Source organism: Tinamus guttatus, unplaced genomic scaffold (genome assembly GCF_059628265.1).
Source record: "Tinamus guttatus ecotype Peru unplaced genomic scaffold, ASM5962826v1 Tinamus_guttatus_pri_ptg000674l, whole genome shotgun sequence".
Taxonomy (NCBI): Eukaryota; Metazoa; Chordata; class Aves; order Tinamiformes; family Tinamidae; genus Tinamus; species Tinamus guttatus.
In genome coordinates this window covers 3350800-3367605 of record NW_028289208.1, presented here as the reverse complement: position 1 = coordinate 3367605, position 16806 = coordinate 3350800, and the positions used below count along the sequence as shown (strand labels likewise).

The 16806-nt window shown below is 44.9% G+C and overlaps 1 protein-coding gene across 1 annotated transcript; it reads right to left on the bottom strand.

Annotated features, from left to right (window-relative positions):
• Positions 1 to 534: 534 nt before the first annotated feature.
• PSME3IP1 (proteasome activator subunit 3 interacting protein 1) lies at positions 535 to 11660 on the bottom strand. Its single transcript, XM_088536468.1, has 7 exons — positions 11611 to 11660; positions 10096 to 10236; positions 9810 to 9908; positions 7356 to 7482; positions 3531 to 3659; positions 1950 to 2014; positions 535 to 788 (listed from the first exon to the last, which is right to left on the bottom strand). Exons 2-7 carry the CDS (start codon positions 10223 to 10225, stop codon positions 571 to 573), a joined length of 768 nt encoding a protein of 255 aa, XP_088392594.1. The 5' UTR covers positions 10226 to 10236; positions 11611 to 11660; the 3' UTR covers positions 535 to 570.
• Between the last annotated feature and the right edge of the window lie 5146 nt (positions 11661 to 16806).

The following is a 16806-nucleotide window of genomic DNA, read 5'->3' as shown; positions in this document are numbered from 1 at the left end:
ATTCAGAATGTCTTTAATCATGTAACACTAAAACTTCTTTACAGTGTCATGGCAATCTACACTTCACCATCTGCTTGATTTTTATTCTGCCCCCTTTTTCAAATACAGAATAAAAATGACATTTTAAAACAGAACACATGGCTGTTTCTACAAGACTTCGGTGCTTCAAGTGAATATTTTTTTGCCTGTTAGTCTTGTATAAACTTCTTAGATCACCAGGATTTTTTTTTCCTTAAGAAATTTAAAAGATAAGGCCTTCTCCTCCCTATCCCCAGACCTTGATTACATGGGTAGATGTGCTCTCTGCTTCAGGGTGGCAAACTTCCCCTCTGGCTCAATACACACCCCCAAAAATGCAAAGTTGAGAGGGAAGAAGAAAAACAAAAAAGAAAGAAAAAAAGGAAAAAAAAGTGTGGGGGGGATTGAGTGGGTCATTTTAGAACAATCTGAGGGTAGCAAGGTTTAAATTGTAATGTTAGCTAGGAAAATTACATTTGGGGCAGAAGGATGCATCAAGCACCCACCAGGGCGCTGGAAACTCTGCACTACATTACACATGGAGGGATTTTGTTATGGACCATCGAAGAAACTGTTGCTGCGAAAGACAGAGGAGACGATCTTTCCGGTGGAGTTGATAGTGCCTTCGCTATCCGAGCTGGACTCGGAATCGCTGCTTCCCGAGTAGGCGCCCAGGCCGGGCAGGATCCCTATGCACACGGCTGCCGAGGGACAGTGCATCGTGGAGCCTCCCACCGAGCTGCTCCCCAGGGCAACAGCCGATGGTTTCTCTGAAAGGAGATACCGCAGTCAGAACCAAGAGGGCAGGAAAGGGCTTTTCACCGGCCGCGCGGCGCAGGAGCGGCGCCACTCACCTGCTATTGCCCCACGAGCAGGGCACGAACACAGCATTAATTAATACGGCAGCTTGATGCTACCCTAAAACTCCTCTGACAGGAGGGACCTGATACCTCAAGTGATTTTTTCGCATCGCTAGTTCAAGTCCAGCTCAATGCTGGCACTATGGATTTTTATTCCAAAGTCGTCAGCTTGATGCTTGTCAAATACCAAGCCCACCAAACAGGAATAAACGGCTGCGCTTTGTGTAATTGAGTATTTTTGCCACGTAGCAGCATAGTTGGGGGAAAAGTTTCATTCCGCTGTTCTGTTAGTCAGTGCCTCCCCTCTTCCACAGCTCATTAATTTTTTTCCAGTGTACTGAAAGTTAACTGAACAGAAGGAGTTTCAGGAAATGCCTTGGGTTGTCATTACACAACTGCGGCTCATCCTATTTGTGTCAGGGTATCTTGACAGCAAGTCAGCTGCAGCCATGACAGCCAAGAAGCACAACTCATTTTTTCTCTTGCAATTGCTTGTAATTTCCTGAAACAAATTGATTTGGTGATGGACAAGGTCACTGCGGAACAGCTAACGGCGTGTGCACATTGCTCCTGGGAAGGCATGGGAGCGTAGGGAGGCAGACCCGGGGGAAGAGGCAGGGAATGCTCTGTTCCCCCTGGCTCCTGCAGGACAGACAGGGTCAGGCTTGCAACGTGGCTAAGGACTTGCAGTGGTTATCAGGGAAAGCACTTCAAGGGGAAAATCAGTTGAGCACTAGAATAAACTGCCCTAGGAGGGTGCCCAGTCTGACTGTGGAGGTTTAAGAGCAGCTTAGACAAGCACCTGTCAGGAACAGCTTAGGCAGGGGATAGACGTGACCCACAGAGCTTCCTTCCAGCCCTGTTTCCTGCGATGGCTGCAACATCTGTCAGTGCCTATAGTCACTATTCGCAGTGCTTTAAGAGACAACAATATGTGATCCACAGCCTGAGCTGCCTTGCACAACGATGGAGGGGGGAAAAGCAAACCCTCCGTCACATTAACACTGGTAATTAGGTTAGCAAAGCAGGCAAGTGGCAATCAGCTTCCCAAATGCCGAAATCAGGACGTACCTTGACTCTTCTCATCGTGGTCAGTGTCTAGTTTCAGCCTCTTCACGCTGTTACCACCATCCGAACTGTGAACAAACAAGGAATTGGCTAGTTCCTCCGAGGCAGCCACTTGATTACTGTGAAGTTATTGGCACATTTTTGCCTCTGCTGCTACAGAGAATTTGAGCAGAGGTCCCTGAAGACCGTCACCATTTCTAACCAGCTGCATCTGACCTAGCACAGAAAGGGATCCTACCTGGGGCCAAAGCAGCATGGGGGAAACAGAGCGTTACTCAGACTTCTGACTTTTCAGAGCTTCTCCAGCTCCACCTTGTCAGCGTTTCTTTTTCTCTTCTTGCATGTTCCCAATCCTAGGCCATCCACGCTAACACACACGTCCCAAATTCAGCTGTGACGAGCTCCGGGATGAAATCCCAGCATTTTGTACATACTAATTCTTTCCTGTCCCTGACAAAGTATGCAATGCAGAGGAAAGGTTATTCTGTGCAGGGAGTGGAGGCCACTTACGGGCAAACTACAAAATCCAAAGAGCAGATGTTGAATTCATGCTGCACTCGACCTTGGCCAGTTGGCAACAGGACGATAGTACTGCAGAAATAGAAGACTGCAAAGAAAGTCTGTGATGGCATTGGCACATCAGTTTTAAAATGCTCTCTTCAAAGAGCTGCCATCTGCAGACTTCAGATGTGCCATGAAGCACATGCCAGCTCCTTCTCTACATCCTACTGGCTCAACTACCAATAGTTAAAGAGAAAAATAAAACATTTTGGCTGCATGTTATCAAAGGGTTTTCTCCTCTTCCCTGAAAAACCAAAAAACAAACAAACAGCTATCCAAAACCCATCGGAAGAGCATACTTCAGCATAGACATGGGTGTACTGGAAACTAAAGAGCATCTCTCTGTCTGGGATAGATTCAAAAATACTAACTTAATTTTGAGATGACAGTGATCACCCGAATTATTAGATGACCAGTCTATGGGAAACAAATCTGGCCCGAGATACCTTATTTCTCCATCACATCTTCGCAAGTCAAAGCCAAACAGCAAACAGACCATGAACCCAACTACCACCTCCTTGGGATAAAAAGGCTGATGTACCAATGCAAACCAGCAAGAAACAAGGAGAGTTTGCTCGCTGCCCTCAGTTCTTTCCTCATAACCTACCTCTTCCGTATGCTGCCCCCAGCAACGGCTCAAAACATCAGTTTTAGACACAGAGAAACTGATAGACTACGCAGATACCAATCAAATTACACACGTCAAGTGACACTGATACTTCTTCAAATAGAGATGTGTAAGATTTTGCCTCTGGATCCCCAAGCAAGGCCACACCAGCTTGGCAGTTCTTGTGAAGTCTACCCGCTTGCTTTACACATGCTTATCTATTTGAATCGCTTCATGTTTTGCCCACAGTTTGCAAGAGCCTATAGAAACACGACTGGTCTTTTCTGATACCTTCCCCCTTTTTTCTTTAGAGCTAAGGTTTGCACCTCACTCTCTGGAGGCAGTTTTGGCCTGCCTCCCTTTACACTGTTAACTAGGTTGTGTTCCTCGTGAATTTATAGAGGTGTGAAACGAACCTTCTGTGTTTCACAGCTCCTGCCAACAGCTTTGCCTGAGAGAATTTGTTCTTGTTTTCCACTGACTTCATGGGCAATTTCTTCTCAGTTTCCTTCTTTGAGTCCGCACTGACTCCCACTTTGGCGAGAGTGCTGTGAATTAAGGGTTAAGGATCAATAAGGAAGGAACAGAAAGAAAAGATACTTCCTCTTTGATACATTTAGCCAGCCTTGCTGCTCATTCACGTACTACATGGAAAGAAATTTATCATAATGACACTTAGCTGGCATCTTCGGTCAAAAGAGCCTTCACACTTTTCACTTACAAGCTGCTTCATGAACCAGCTCCCCTTTTAAAGACTTCTAGGCAGCAGGTAACAGCTTATTCCAAATAGGAACTGCATTTTGGAAGGAGGAAAGGGCAAACACACAGCAAATCCAGCACCCATAAACATGTGCATCCTCCTGCATTTACTTAAGGCCACAGAAACAAAAAGGTTGAACTTTGCTAAAATTGCACCGGGCAACCCAGTACCTCCCTCTACTGCCAAAGCAAAACTGCTCAGCTTTCTGTATCAGTACCTACCACACTAACCTTCTTTCAGCTCATTTCTTTGCAAGGACCACAATGTTATTAGCGAGGCAGACTGCTCTTTCACAGCCAATTTGAACACTAAATCCAAAAGGAAAGAGGCAAATCCAATTAAAGGTCTATGGGATCCAACATTCACCCAAAGACTATGAACACATAGGAGGGAAAGAAAAAGTAGCCAGAAAGTTGAGGTACAGATAAACCATACAGTTAAAGGGAAAAGTTTGGGATTCTCAGAGTGGATGAGAAGGAGCTTTGTCCCTTATTAAGGTTCACTCAATCTGCAAACACACTAAACATATCTTCTCCTATGGCCTTATCTAGTCCTGTACGTAATGCTTAATATTTAGCTGTTATCTCATAAAAATGAGGTCTTTCAAAGACCATGCTTGTTAATGAGTTAGCAGTGGAGCCACAGAGGCCTTTGAGAAGCTTTATAATTGCATACTTAAAAAATATAGCCTAACTTAAAAGGATTGCATTTATAACTTTAAATCTGTTTTTTTTTTTTTTAATTGATGTCTTCTTTGATTACAGTTCCACTGATGGGATGATACCTGAGCTTTCTAGGTATGCCATTCGTTACATGTAACTATTAGACACAGTGAATTTCATATTGATGGGCCACATATTTGAAGAGGCAGAGCTTTATTTTTCTTTTCCATTGAGATAATAAAAAAGCTCTCACTTCGCTTTGAAACACACACTCAGAAGTCTCTGATCCCTTTAAAACTGGGAGCGTTCAGATGTCACTCCTAATTTGATTTTTCCTAAAGATGCCTCAATAATCCAAACTTAACCCTTCCTCAACCAAATGCCTCAGCAGTCAAAACCAGACTGTTGAATTCTTTTAGACGACACAGGAGTGCCATCCTGTGGCTAGCAGGAGTAATTTGAAAGCTCTTTTTACGTCCAAATAGCATCCTGCTGCAACACATTTTTACACACTGCAGTATTTGTCTCTTCCACACTTAGTGTTCACTGCTCTGTCACCCCTCAATCTTGCACTATGAAAGCCTTGCCAAAGAAGTAAAGCTCTTTCTTTTAAAAGATACCAAATTATGGGCTTTTCACTTTTATCCAAGATTCTTTTAATACTCCTAAGGTAGCAGAGATGCAGCACATCTAACAGGAATGAGTACCAACAGATTTTCACGTGTACGTACTGTGATTGCTAGCAAGTGTAACACTATCTATCAAAGCTGTGTCCCCTTTTAGTAAGATTATATTAAAATAAATGTCTCAACCTGAAATGTCAACTGCACTAAAAAAAAAAAAAAAAAAAAAAAGTGTTACAGGAAAGCTTAAGTTTCTTGGAGAGATGATCTTTCTATGTTTGCACAAGTTATTCCTGGAATTGGCTTAAAGAAAGAAAAAAAAATCTGTAAAATCTTTAAATACAATCAGACAATGATGAAGGGGGAGAAAATAATCATGGAATATGAAGTAAAACTTCCATAGATCCGTGAAAATGATCAAGATGATCAAACCCACTGAGTTTCCTCTTTTTAGTCTGGAGCTCTTGAGCAGCACCACTAGATGCAGAAGGTTTACACAGTAGCTAGCTCATTTTGTCACTACAGTGATAAACCTTCAGATAAACCATCTGATAATGCTTAATGCTACAAAAAAAAAAACCCACATATTTTGCATTTTGAGAGAATGTCTCCAATATGATGTTTAAAAAAAAAGACAGAATGAGGCAGAATGGGTAAAAATTTCCCATCTTTCTGTGAGGGGAGGTGACCTCAAACCAAAGCAGCTTCCTCTATACATGCCATTAGCAACAAGTTCTACAGCTTAATTTACAGCAAGACTGTGTACAAAAGCACAAGATACTGTTAAGGCTGCAAAGACCGAGGCTGGAAGCGCTAAGTCTGGAGGGGGCTCCTGTTGAGGAGTTCAGGGATCAGTGCATGATGTGGCTAATCCGAGACAGCAGAATATTCCTTCCAGGCTGGCACAGTTCACCCCTGGACGTATGTGACCTAACTAGAGCTGTCAGCTGCTTCTGCAGCATGGCCCTACAGCGCAAGCCCCGCATCTGCCAGACCCGCAAGCCAGTATTACAGAGCCTAAATATATCCCACCAACACCCCATCATTAGATCCAACAGAGCAAGGCAATATTCCAAACCCACTTGCCAGCTACGGCCAATTTCTCAAGGAAAAAAATGCAACAGCATTGCCTTTTTCATACAGATGAATTGGTGAGACAACTTAGATGTTCTTCACAGAACACACAGTCAAGCTATAAATCTTCTCCACTGAAGATTATTAATTAATACATGGTGATGTGAGATATTTCTGGCACCAGCATCATTTAGCTTTTTTTTTTGCTCTTATTTTTGGTCACGTCATAAATACGAACTGTTTGTTCTTCCCTGAGTCCATAAAACTTTTATTTCTACCAATGCATCCTGGAGAACTTGCGTTTTGTCCAGTCATTACGTAAAGTGAAGATTCTCCTCAGGTCTCAAAGGGAGGTAAAGCAGCCACTGGCTTCTGCACAACCACAGTAAACTACTTCTCCTCCTGACCCTTGAAACACAACACGCAGCTTAGCACAGACACAAGCTTTCAAATCACTCCCAACCTCCTTTCCCTGGCAAAGATTAGAGGGAAAAAGCAGCCCACACTGCTCTCCAGCACATCTTCACTAACGGTGGCATTTGACAGCAAATTGTAACTGCCTGGTCCAGGACTGAAGACTGTATTCTCCAAAGAGGTCAAGCCTCCTCAAGTGCCAGCTTTCCCAAAGAAAGTCACATCTGCGTGGCTGGTTCACTTTTTCTTACTTTCTCACCCTGCAGCTCCAGCAGGGGACAACCTACCTAATACTTCAAGAATAACAGAGCAAGTCAAGCACTATTTTAAGCAAGTATCTTAAAAACACCCAATATGCAGTTAAGAACAAACAAGTTGATAATATTTGGTTTGAAATAAAAGGACAAAAAGAAAAAAAAAAACATAAAAGTTTCCTTTCCATGTTTCCTTTACATCCACTTACTCTTTTTAAGCTTTGATATTTTATGCTCTTAATAAGAAAAAGAAAAGCAATTGGAAGAAAGGAAAAAATATTGAAGATAGTGAGGGGAACACTCTAATGGGAGACTGAAACCACAAAAAAACTTTAAAAGGTTATTCCTGCACACGTTCTCTACAGCATTTTATAGAAAGACTGAATTACAGAACAAAACCACAGCATAGTCTCTTAACTTCCTATATACAATGGCCAGCCATTTCTGTGCAAAGGATATTCTGTATTCATTCAGTTCTTTCAGCTCCTCTTCTCTTCGTTGCTTTTCTATTAGCTCTTGCTGCCGAGAAACCTCATCAAGGAAATGTGTTTCATCTTCATCTAAGCCTCTTACCATATTTTCTGACAAAAAAGGCAAAAAAGGCATATCTATAAGCGAAAGCCATCAGGAGAGCAGGTATTTGTCTCGCATTAGTTAGAGTGTTTTTCATCTACCTCATAGAATGTAGTTAACCATCCACAGCTCACACAGGACATTTTTAACACTGCTGAGATAGGACAACTTGAACCAAGCCCTGGGGACGCAGGGATTAGAGCCCTTTCCCTGTGCAGCCAGGTGAAGGGTTAAAGCAAATCCCATAAAGGAAAAGTGATCTGCTTGCTTCTGTAATTCTCTAAAAGCACTTCCTAAACACTCAAGCGCATGAGCTACAACAGACTAACACATCTAATCATAGCAGTGTTACTAAGAAGAAAAACAAGGCAGAAATCTGTAGGGGTAAGTCACGTAATGCTAGACGTACTGATATAACAAGGGAAAATCAACCAAATCTTCATACAAGCAGCTTTTCCTCAATTCTGAATGAGAATTTTGGAACAGGTTACACAGAACAAGGAATAACAATATTAAGGAATGATCTATCTGCAGCTTTTGTTTCAGTGAGTTAAAACCGTCAGCTCAGAACGCGCTGTTAAAATAATCAATAATTGGAAAAAATATGTTACTTCTCTCCCTATAAATCTTGCATCAAACTAGAAAGCACATTTTCTTAAAGCAAAAAAAAAAGATATTCAGCAGAGATCATCATGTGTTTTTAAAAAATGAGAACAAGCTTTAATCTCAAAAAAAAAAACCCACAATCTCCAAGCATGTAAACATATTGTCTTCCTTCAAGGAGAGCACCCTCTTCTTGAGTATGAAGGTCTGCATATTTTTTTCTGTGAATTTTCAGTGCCTCTTAATCAAAATCATACATTTAGAAAGGTAACAAAAACGCTGCTTTAAAAAGACTTAATGTTTCTATTTCCAGTCATCCTGAGACATTTAAACCAGCTTTAATGTTGCTTAGAGTTTAACTCCACATCAGGATTTCTAGGCCTTTACAACAGGCAACCAGAATTTGATGGAAGAGATTTAAAAAAAAAGGCAAAATTTTAAGGTTACTTTTTAAACGTTGAGCCCTAGTCTTTCAACTGTCAAAATGCACAACTCATTCCTACGTGTCCAAACAGTAACTTGCAGTCACTACCATTGAGGACCTCTTCAAACAAACAGCAAAAGCAGTGACACTCTGGTCAAGAGACATTAATTTCATCGTGCATATGCCTAATCTGAAAACTAAGAGCAGTAGCTGGAGAGGTTCTTCTGACTAAAATTTTTTGTAGGTAAGCTCTTTAAAGTCCTTTAGAAGAAATAAGTATTTAGTAAAATGATGTATTTGCTCTTCAGATAGCAAGTACCTCATTAACACTATTCTGTGAGACTTGCCTTAAAAACAGTTTGGTTTATTTCCCCAACCCCCTTTTCATGGATGCTTCTCATTCTATTACTTGGTTTACAGCTTTCCGAAAACAAAGCAAAGACCCTACGGATCTAATACAACTGGGCACTGATCTTCTTCCAAAGAAATTTGGCTGCAGGCAAATATGTACTGCAAGTGTACAGCACCACATGTGGTAACATCTGCAGGATCAGGGAATGTATTTAACAGAACTCAAATTCTGTGCCGTAATTAAAGGAAACAAATAGTTCTGTTGTGTAACATCAACAAGAAAACTCTAGACAAAATCCATCTGTGCAAACTGGAGCTTAGAGAAAAAAAGAAAAAAAAAACAATGCTTGGAGGATGAGGCTTCCATCTAAAGAATAAAAATAATTTAGAAGCCCCCATAAAGATGAAGCCCTCGCAGTATCAGCCTCACTTCTCTTTAAATAGAGCCAATAGTTCCCTTTCACCCAAAATGGTTCACTAACACTTTTCCGGTTCTCATTATCATCTTTGCACTCAGTGACACATATACAGGCGATAGAGAGGGAAAGATTTTTTCTTTAAAACCAAACAGAAATTATGTTTTCTTTCTATTTCCACAAGAGCCATGCATCTAGTTTTTGAGGAATCAGCTCCTATATACTTACTTCTTCTGAATGCTAGTCTTGACCTCGAGTAATTCACAGGAGTTTGACTCGACTAATTATGGGAAATACAATACTGTCTGGAAGAGTATTTCTTTTTATCGATTCACACAAGAGGGTCTTGTGTTACAGCATGAGCTCAGTAGTCAGGAAACCAATTTACATTTCCACTTTTCCATTAATTGCTGTCAGGACTTTGTTCAACTTTTAAATTTCACATGTGTGCAGTGCTGTCTTGGTGTACAGAATAATACATTATATACAGGAAAAAAAAAACATCTTTTTGCTGGTTTTAATAATAACTGCTAGTGCTTACTGAATTTAAATTGCTCCTCAAACTCTTGCTGTTTCTTTTCTCTCTGCTCCTGAAGTCTTTCGTACAGCGAACGTGGGTCATATGCCTCCTCTGGGCATTCTGAAAGAAAGGAAGAAATCAGGAAATTGGACTATTCGTTAGACACACTAAGTCACCAAAACTTCTTAAGTTCTTTGTTTTTTTTTGAACTTATAAGACACACGGTATTATCATCCTTCTACTTCTATTTTCCATGAGTGAAATATTCTCAGCTCTCTTCCTTAAAATCATTAAAATATATCCATACCTACTGGGTCTTCAGGTTTTCGGACCTTTTCCCATTCCTCCTGCCTCCTCTTCCGCCGCTCCTCTAGCTCCGCTTCAGACACAAACCGCTTGTTGATCACAAGGTCAGCAGTCCCATCGCCCCCATCCATTGTGGGACAGCCTGTCAGAAACACAACACGAAAGACACCAGAGACTTGACTTCCCTCATCACTACCAGCCCTCCTGGAAAGCAGACCTGATGAATGAGTACAGCGAGATATAAAGGAGATGTTACATTCTCATACTACAGCCCAAAGACACAGAAAAATACCTTTTGTACCAGTAAAATTAGCCATTACACTGGGGGGATGAATAACTTCAACTATTCAGACCAGCAAGCACTCACTGAGACACCCAATGGCTGCAAAACTGGTAAGATTAATAGCAGTGCTTAATACTCCTTCTCTACTGCTTTTCAAAATTATGTCTTGCTCTTAGTTGTCTGCCTCTGGATGCTTTTCTAAAAGTGATATTTCAATGCAATGCCTCTCACTTCAGCTTGGATTTACCTTGGCAAATGAAAAAAAAAAAACAGGAAAGAAAAAGATAAAAAGAAAGAAAAGCTTCTCACATACTTCTCTTTCAGTTGCTATACCTCTCTGGTCCCAAGAAAGGACATGAAACTCAGCCTCCATTTTATATACACTTTGCCCATCCCTGAAGGCTGGCAGAAGCTTCCCTACATTCCGTGCTTTCGGAAATCATCACGTAACTCTCCAGCTACCTAAAGCCTTTTGAATTGCTCTGTATCAAGACTACACGTGTGCCTCATCATCAGAGAGCAATTTGGCTTGGCCTAGCCCAAACCTACAGTCCCCAGGAGAACATCAGCAGTAATAATTAACTAATTAATGCTGATTTTTCTTTTTCTAGCATCAAGCCTGCATACCCAAGTACAACAGAAACACAGGATAAGAGATGCTCATTTAAAGGTCCTGCTAACACCTCGCATCCCTGGTTTCTCCCCATTCCCTTGGCATAATTTCAGCCTCAAGGACCACAGGTAACTGCCATGCACTGCTAAGTAGCATTCATTTAGGATCTAGCTCTGCCTGCCTTTCCACACTGGGACAAGCCATGGGTCCTATAGCCTCCTCGGGAAGGGGCAGGAACTCAAAACAACCCCTACAAGGAGCCAGGCCCTGAAATAGCAGAACGAGAAAAATCAAGATTCTACAGGCAGAGAAATGAAGCGCTGTCAATTTCCCAGCGCCCGAGAAAGAGCGGGCCAAAGGCCTCGCTTCAAGCGGCGGCTCCACCACGGAGCCGCTGAGCCTGAGGGGAACGGAGGCGCCCTGCCCAGCGGCCCGGGCCTTGACGAGCCCCGCGCGTGAAGCACCCCGAGGAGCGACCCGGTGAGCGGCCCCTGCGCTCGCCCCCGCGTTCACCCGCCCGGGCCGGGGCCCGGCCCCTGCGCTCGCCCCCGCGCTCACCCGCCTGGGCCCAGCCCCTGCACTCGCTCCCGCGCTCGCTCGGGCCCGGCCCCGCACGTTACCGCGGCCCGGTACGGCGAGACGCGCAGCCTAGAGCGCCGCCATGGAGCCCTCTGCTCCCCGCTCCGCTCACCACCGCCCCCACCCCTTCCGCCCGCCAGAGCCAATGGTGGCTGCTCTTCCCCAGGAACCCCCCGCCCCTCTCCCCGCGCTAGCCAATCGTAGCCACCCTTACGGGAAGGAGCGCAGGAGGCCGGGCGATGCCGGTGGGAGAGAGGGCGCCGGCGATTGGCTGCGACGCGACGTCAGGGCGGGGCGGGGCCGGCATTGGGCGAGGCCCGCGCGGCGCGGCCGGGCCGGGTCGCCCGGGAGACGGGGGCGTGGCCGGGCGGGGCGGGGCGGGGCCGGGCCGTGCGCGGCCTCCATCTTCCCGCCGCGGCGGCACAAAGGAGGCGGCGGCGGCGCCGGTGCCGGCCCGGGGGCGCTCGAGGTTCCGGTGCGTAGCCGCGGGGCACGGGGAGGGTCTGGGCCGTTGGCACCGGGGCGGTTCGGCGCCGCCTGACAGGGAAGCGGGAGCCGCGCGCGTGTGGCTGTCGCTGCGCGCCCGGGAAGGCGCCTCTGGGCTGGGGGGCAGCCGCAGCGCTTGGCCCCAGGAAGAGAAGGGAGCCGAGAACGGCGGGGCGAAGCCGCGTGCCGGGTCGGTGCCTCTCCCAGCCCTTGCTTCGCGCCGAGGCCCCGAGCCGAATGGCCGGGGCTCGAGGGACCCCCCGCTTCGAAAATGCCGCCGCTCGGCGCGGCCCTCCCGTCCGTCCCCGGGCCCCTCGCGGCCCGCGGGCGGGAGCCCCCGCGGCGGCGCCCGGGCCCCGGCTCTGGGGTGCGGAAAAATCTTGCTGGATTTCTCGATGGTCCCTCGGGAGAGCCGGGAGTGTTTTATTAGCCCGGGGGATACTTTTTTTATTGTTATTATTTTTTTCGCTGTGGGAAGGTCTGTGTCCTGCAAACTTTGTTTACCACCTTTTTTTTTTTTTTTTTAAGCCATTTCTACAGAGCGACTTTTCTGTCTTGCAGAGGAAACGTGAAGCTGCTGAGCAGACCACGAGCCCTGGTTATTTATCCACTCAGGAAATAGATTAAGCAGCAGCCCCTTTCCTGCCCCTGCAGCAACCCCTCGGGCTGCTTTATCCCCTTAGTGTGGTGGTTACAGAGCAGGTCTCTTCATTCTCTATCCATATCCAAGGTGTGTTTGCTTCTAATTCTGTGATTCTGCCCTGCTGGCTGCTGTTTCCATCACCCACAACTATTTTTTTTATTGCTAATCCCTCTGCTATAATTTTCCACATATCCATCTTGCTCGGTGCCTTGAGGGTGCTGTCACATACAGTCCTAAAGGTGTTTGTTGTCTTCCTGCCTGCTGGAACCTCTTCACTTTTCTCTTCTTGGTATAAGAATCTTTGCGCTTACCTTGCTAAACTAAGTGAAGTTGTTTTTGGTGGGTATTCGCATCACCCCCAAGCAGTCTGAAAAGCACTATCATCTGCTCATCTCCCGTGGCTGCTGTTTTGGGCTGGATTTGGATTTATTTTTTGTTTCCAGAGGACCATGCATTCTCCAAGCTTACCCTATCATTTTAGGAGTTGAGGCTGCTGTTAGTGCATTTATTTTTCTCCCGGATTTGTCCACCTGCAAAGAATTGTTCTGTTCTTTGCTCCAAATCTGGCCTGTAGTTTTGGGAGTGCTCCTGCCTGTGCCTTTGTTCTGCTCTGCCCAAGCCTGGGCAGCAAAAAGGCCTCTGTAGTCTTGGCACCGGGTGCTGTTTGGCTTCCGTTAGGTCATTACTGTTATTGCTCTGTGCTCCATTCACTGCTATTTGTTCTCATTTGTACATCAGGTTGAATAGGCTGTGTGTTGCCCCGACTGTATTTCTCCCAAGCGCTTGCAGCGCAGCTGGGGATGTGTGACTGCTTCTTGCTGCTTCTCCCCTTTTCAGTCAAGCACTTGCGGTTGCTGCTAATTCTGGTGGTTTTTAGCATCTGCTTCCCGCACTTGTATAGGAGGCTGCTGCATGATGTCGGGTTTTGTGTCGTATACAACTCCTGTAGTTGCTATTGCTTATTCTTTGTTGGCTTAGTCACAGTTCGTTATCTACTCTTAGATTGGTGGGACCTCTGGTTCAGATGATCTCCTCCTCCTTCAAATACAATATCTGTGTGTGTTTAAGGGAGAAGAGGGTTATTGGCTTCTGTAAGTCTTTCTTTTTTGTTTGGGTTCAATGTAGGCTGTTCAATTGCAGCACTTCACCTGTTAACCACTTCAGTATCCTGCTCTCTGGTCTCCTCTTTCAGTGACTGCTAAGTGGCTCTCATCATCCCCCTTTATTTTTCTCCTCAGTTTTTGCTTTTTCCTTTACAAGGGATCTGCTGGTTTCTGCACCACCATGCCAGACTACAGAGTATTTTAACATCACATGTCTTGGCTCTCAGCATATTGAGCCTCATGGATGACCATGCTAATTGCAGTCTGAATAAATTACTTGTCATCTTTTGATTTCTATCTATAAGTTATGGCAACTCTCGTTTTCTGCCTGTTGGGTGATATCCCAAAAGCTTCCCTTAGGCTTTTTTCCTTAAAGTTTAAGGAGGAATAATATGGAAGATAGTACAGCAATAAATATGGTGATTTGTTACAGAACACTTATCATTCTGCTACTTCAGGCTTTTGTGTTCATGTCTCCTTCCATGTTAAAAATCTCCTGTAGCTGCTAACACTTTGTATTTTGAAATATCTCCCGTTGTTCCCTTTAGGTCGTGTACTACGTGTTGGTTGATATCCTCACAGAATGGAGCGGAGCTCTGCACCCACCTGTGACAGGTCCCCCTCAGCCTCGACGTAGCAAGTTGAAACTCTCACCTTGTGAGCTGCAGTGCTGAGGTTTGTCCCGCTCTGCTCCCCAGGCAGTGTGTTGTGTTCAGCATTTTCAATTTTATGCTCTTCTTTTCTCCTGAAATAGTGATTGCTCAGTAGGTTTTGAATTCCTTTCCCTCTTTAAAGAGGCACAGGCAGATATAGTCCTCTTGGGTTCATCATCTCTCAAGTGTCTTATTAGGATTCTGTCTTGTCATTTTTATGCTTTGCATTTCCTTGCGTCCTGATGGCTTGTTTTGTTTTTCCTTCCTGATTTGTATGCAGTGACTGTGAACTTGCTAATGTAGTGGCAGCAGTTGTGCCAGGCTGATCTTTATTTCCTTTGCTATTCCTCATTGCATCCTTGGGGTCCCGTGTCAATCCAGTGTTCAAGGATGGCTCCTAGATTATGTGACAGACCAGTAGATTGTGATCTCTCTTTGACGGTGCTTGTGGTTATTTGGTGCTATTTTCCACCATTATGGTGGCCAAGCTTGAGTTTTAGAGGTTTTTGGCAACTCTGCTGTGGCAACTTTGTGTATGGATAGCCCATTTTGGGGTACTCAAGGGTACCCCATTTTGTTTGTTCATATGTGTTTCTGAATGCCTGGGTGTTTTTCTGGACACGGGGAGAACTGGATTTGGGGTCATTCTGAACTGTGTAGGGTCCAGTATTGATGTGGCCTCTTGGATTGCTTGTTTAAGTGCACGTGTTCTAACTGGTATTAATAGTCTTTGAGTCATGTAGTTCACATAGGCTGCCCCCTAACCTCTTTCAAAAGACTGTACTGTTTGCGTGTATTTTTTATGCGACTACAGGCATATCTAAATATAATTGTCCAAAAAAAAAAAGCTTAAATTGTAATCCTTTTGAAATTCCTCAAGAAGCTATTTAGGAAAAGTCCTAAATTACAGTGACTCATGTCCCTGATAGCATCATTATTTTTGAAAGCTTCTCAAATGATTTTTGGGCCTTCTGCCTTTTTTTGGACACGAATCCATAATGAACTAAAACGGGCCCAGGCTTTTCTTGGAGCCGTTTGGAGGCTGCCTCTTGCGGAGCTTTGCTGCCCACCTTGGGTCCGTTCCTGAGCCCTTCACGTCGTCCCTTCTCTCGGGGGCTGCCCCTGGCTCTCCGTGGCTTCTCCAGAGGTTCTTCCTGCAAGCCCAGGCCTCAGAGACGCTGCGTTGCTGTGAGCGTTGTGGAGCGGGGAAAGAAGTGCTGGGCAGAGGAATCTATCCCTGTTAATCCTCCCACCCACATCTTTATTTTCAAGCGTGAGTGTTATTTCTGACTTGAGGTTAAAAAAATAAATAAATAAATAAAATCCACATGGCGGCTCTATCTGAGGAGACAGGATGTGTGAAATCTGGTGTCACTGGTTTTGCTGCTTGCAGCAATGCCCCTATTTTATGTAACCATCTTCCCAGCGTCAGGGTCTCTTTTGGAGTGTACTTTCCTGGCAGACCTAGGATGGAGCAGAGAGCAGCAGGTCCTAAATGGACAAATGGGGAGAAATGATGCCGAGTTCTTCGCTCTTACGGGTGAGCTAAGGAGGTGGAGTCACCTGTCCAAGTTGTGGATGAAGTTCCGTAGGGTGCAGGCCCAGCGCCCTGGGGCAGGGGTCACGCTGCCTCCAAGGCCACTTTGCTAACCCAGTGACCTACGTGTTGCACTTGGCTCCAGGAACTGTCTTTTGAGCAGCATTTATCGTGTCTCTTCCCGTCTGGAAGAGGATATCTCCCACTTTCTCTGCACAGTCCTGAACTTAAGAGCAAACAAGTGTCTTCTGTGACTTGCAAGGAAGGCTGCAAAACTGTCTTTCAGGTACAGTCACTGAAAGCTTGGGCCGTCCTCTGGTGCTACTTGAATTTGAGAAGTGGCAAGTTCTTTGGCCTGCTTCCTTCCACCAGGGTTATTTTTTTTGTGTGTTTGAAATAATAGCCAATGTCACAACTTGACAAATTTGATGAGAACAGGAGCTTCTAGGCGTTGTTTCCTCTGTGATTTGCTGTCTTGGGCAGTTGTCTGACGACTGACGGTGTGAGCTTCCAACTGAGACATCGCTGAATTTTTCAGCAACGTTATCAAAATCCTTCACACATCCAAAACGTTTCAGTGTATTTTCTGCATTCATAATAGCTTAGTCATCCAGTTTAGCTGCACTCACTTCTGTGGTCTAGACAAGGAAACTGTTGTGCCTTTTGCAGAGTTGTGTGGCTAATCTTTCTTTGGAAACAAGCCATGGCATTGAACACAGATCTAGGAGTAGCAAAAGGCAGGAAGCTCTGAGGTTCATTTATGGACAAGAAATAGCCAAACCCTGGGATTTCACGTAGCAGCTCAGTTGCAGAAG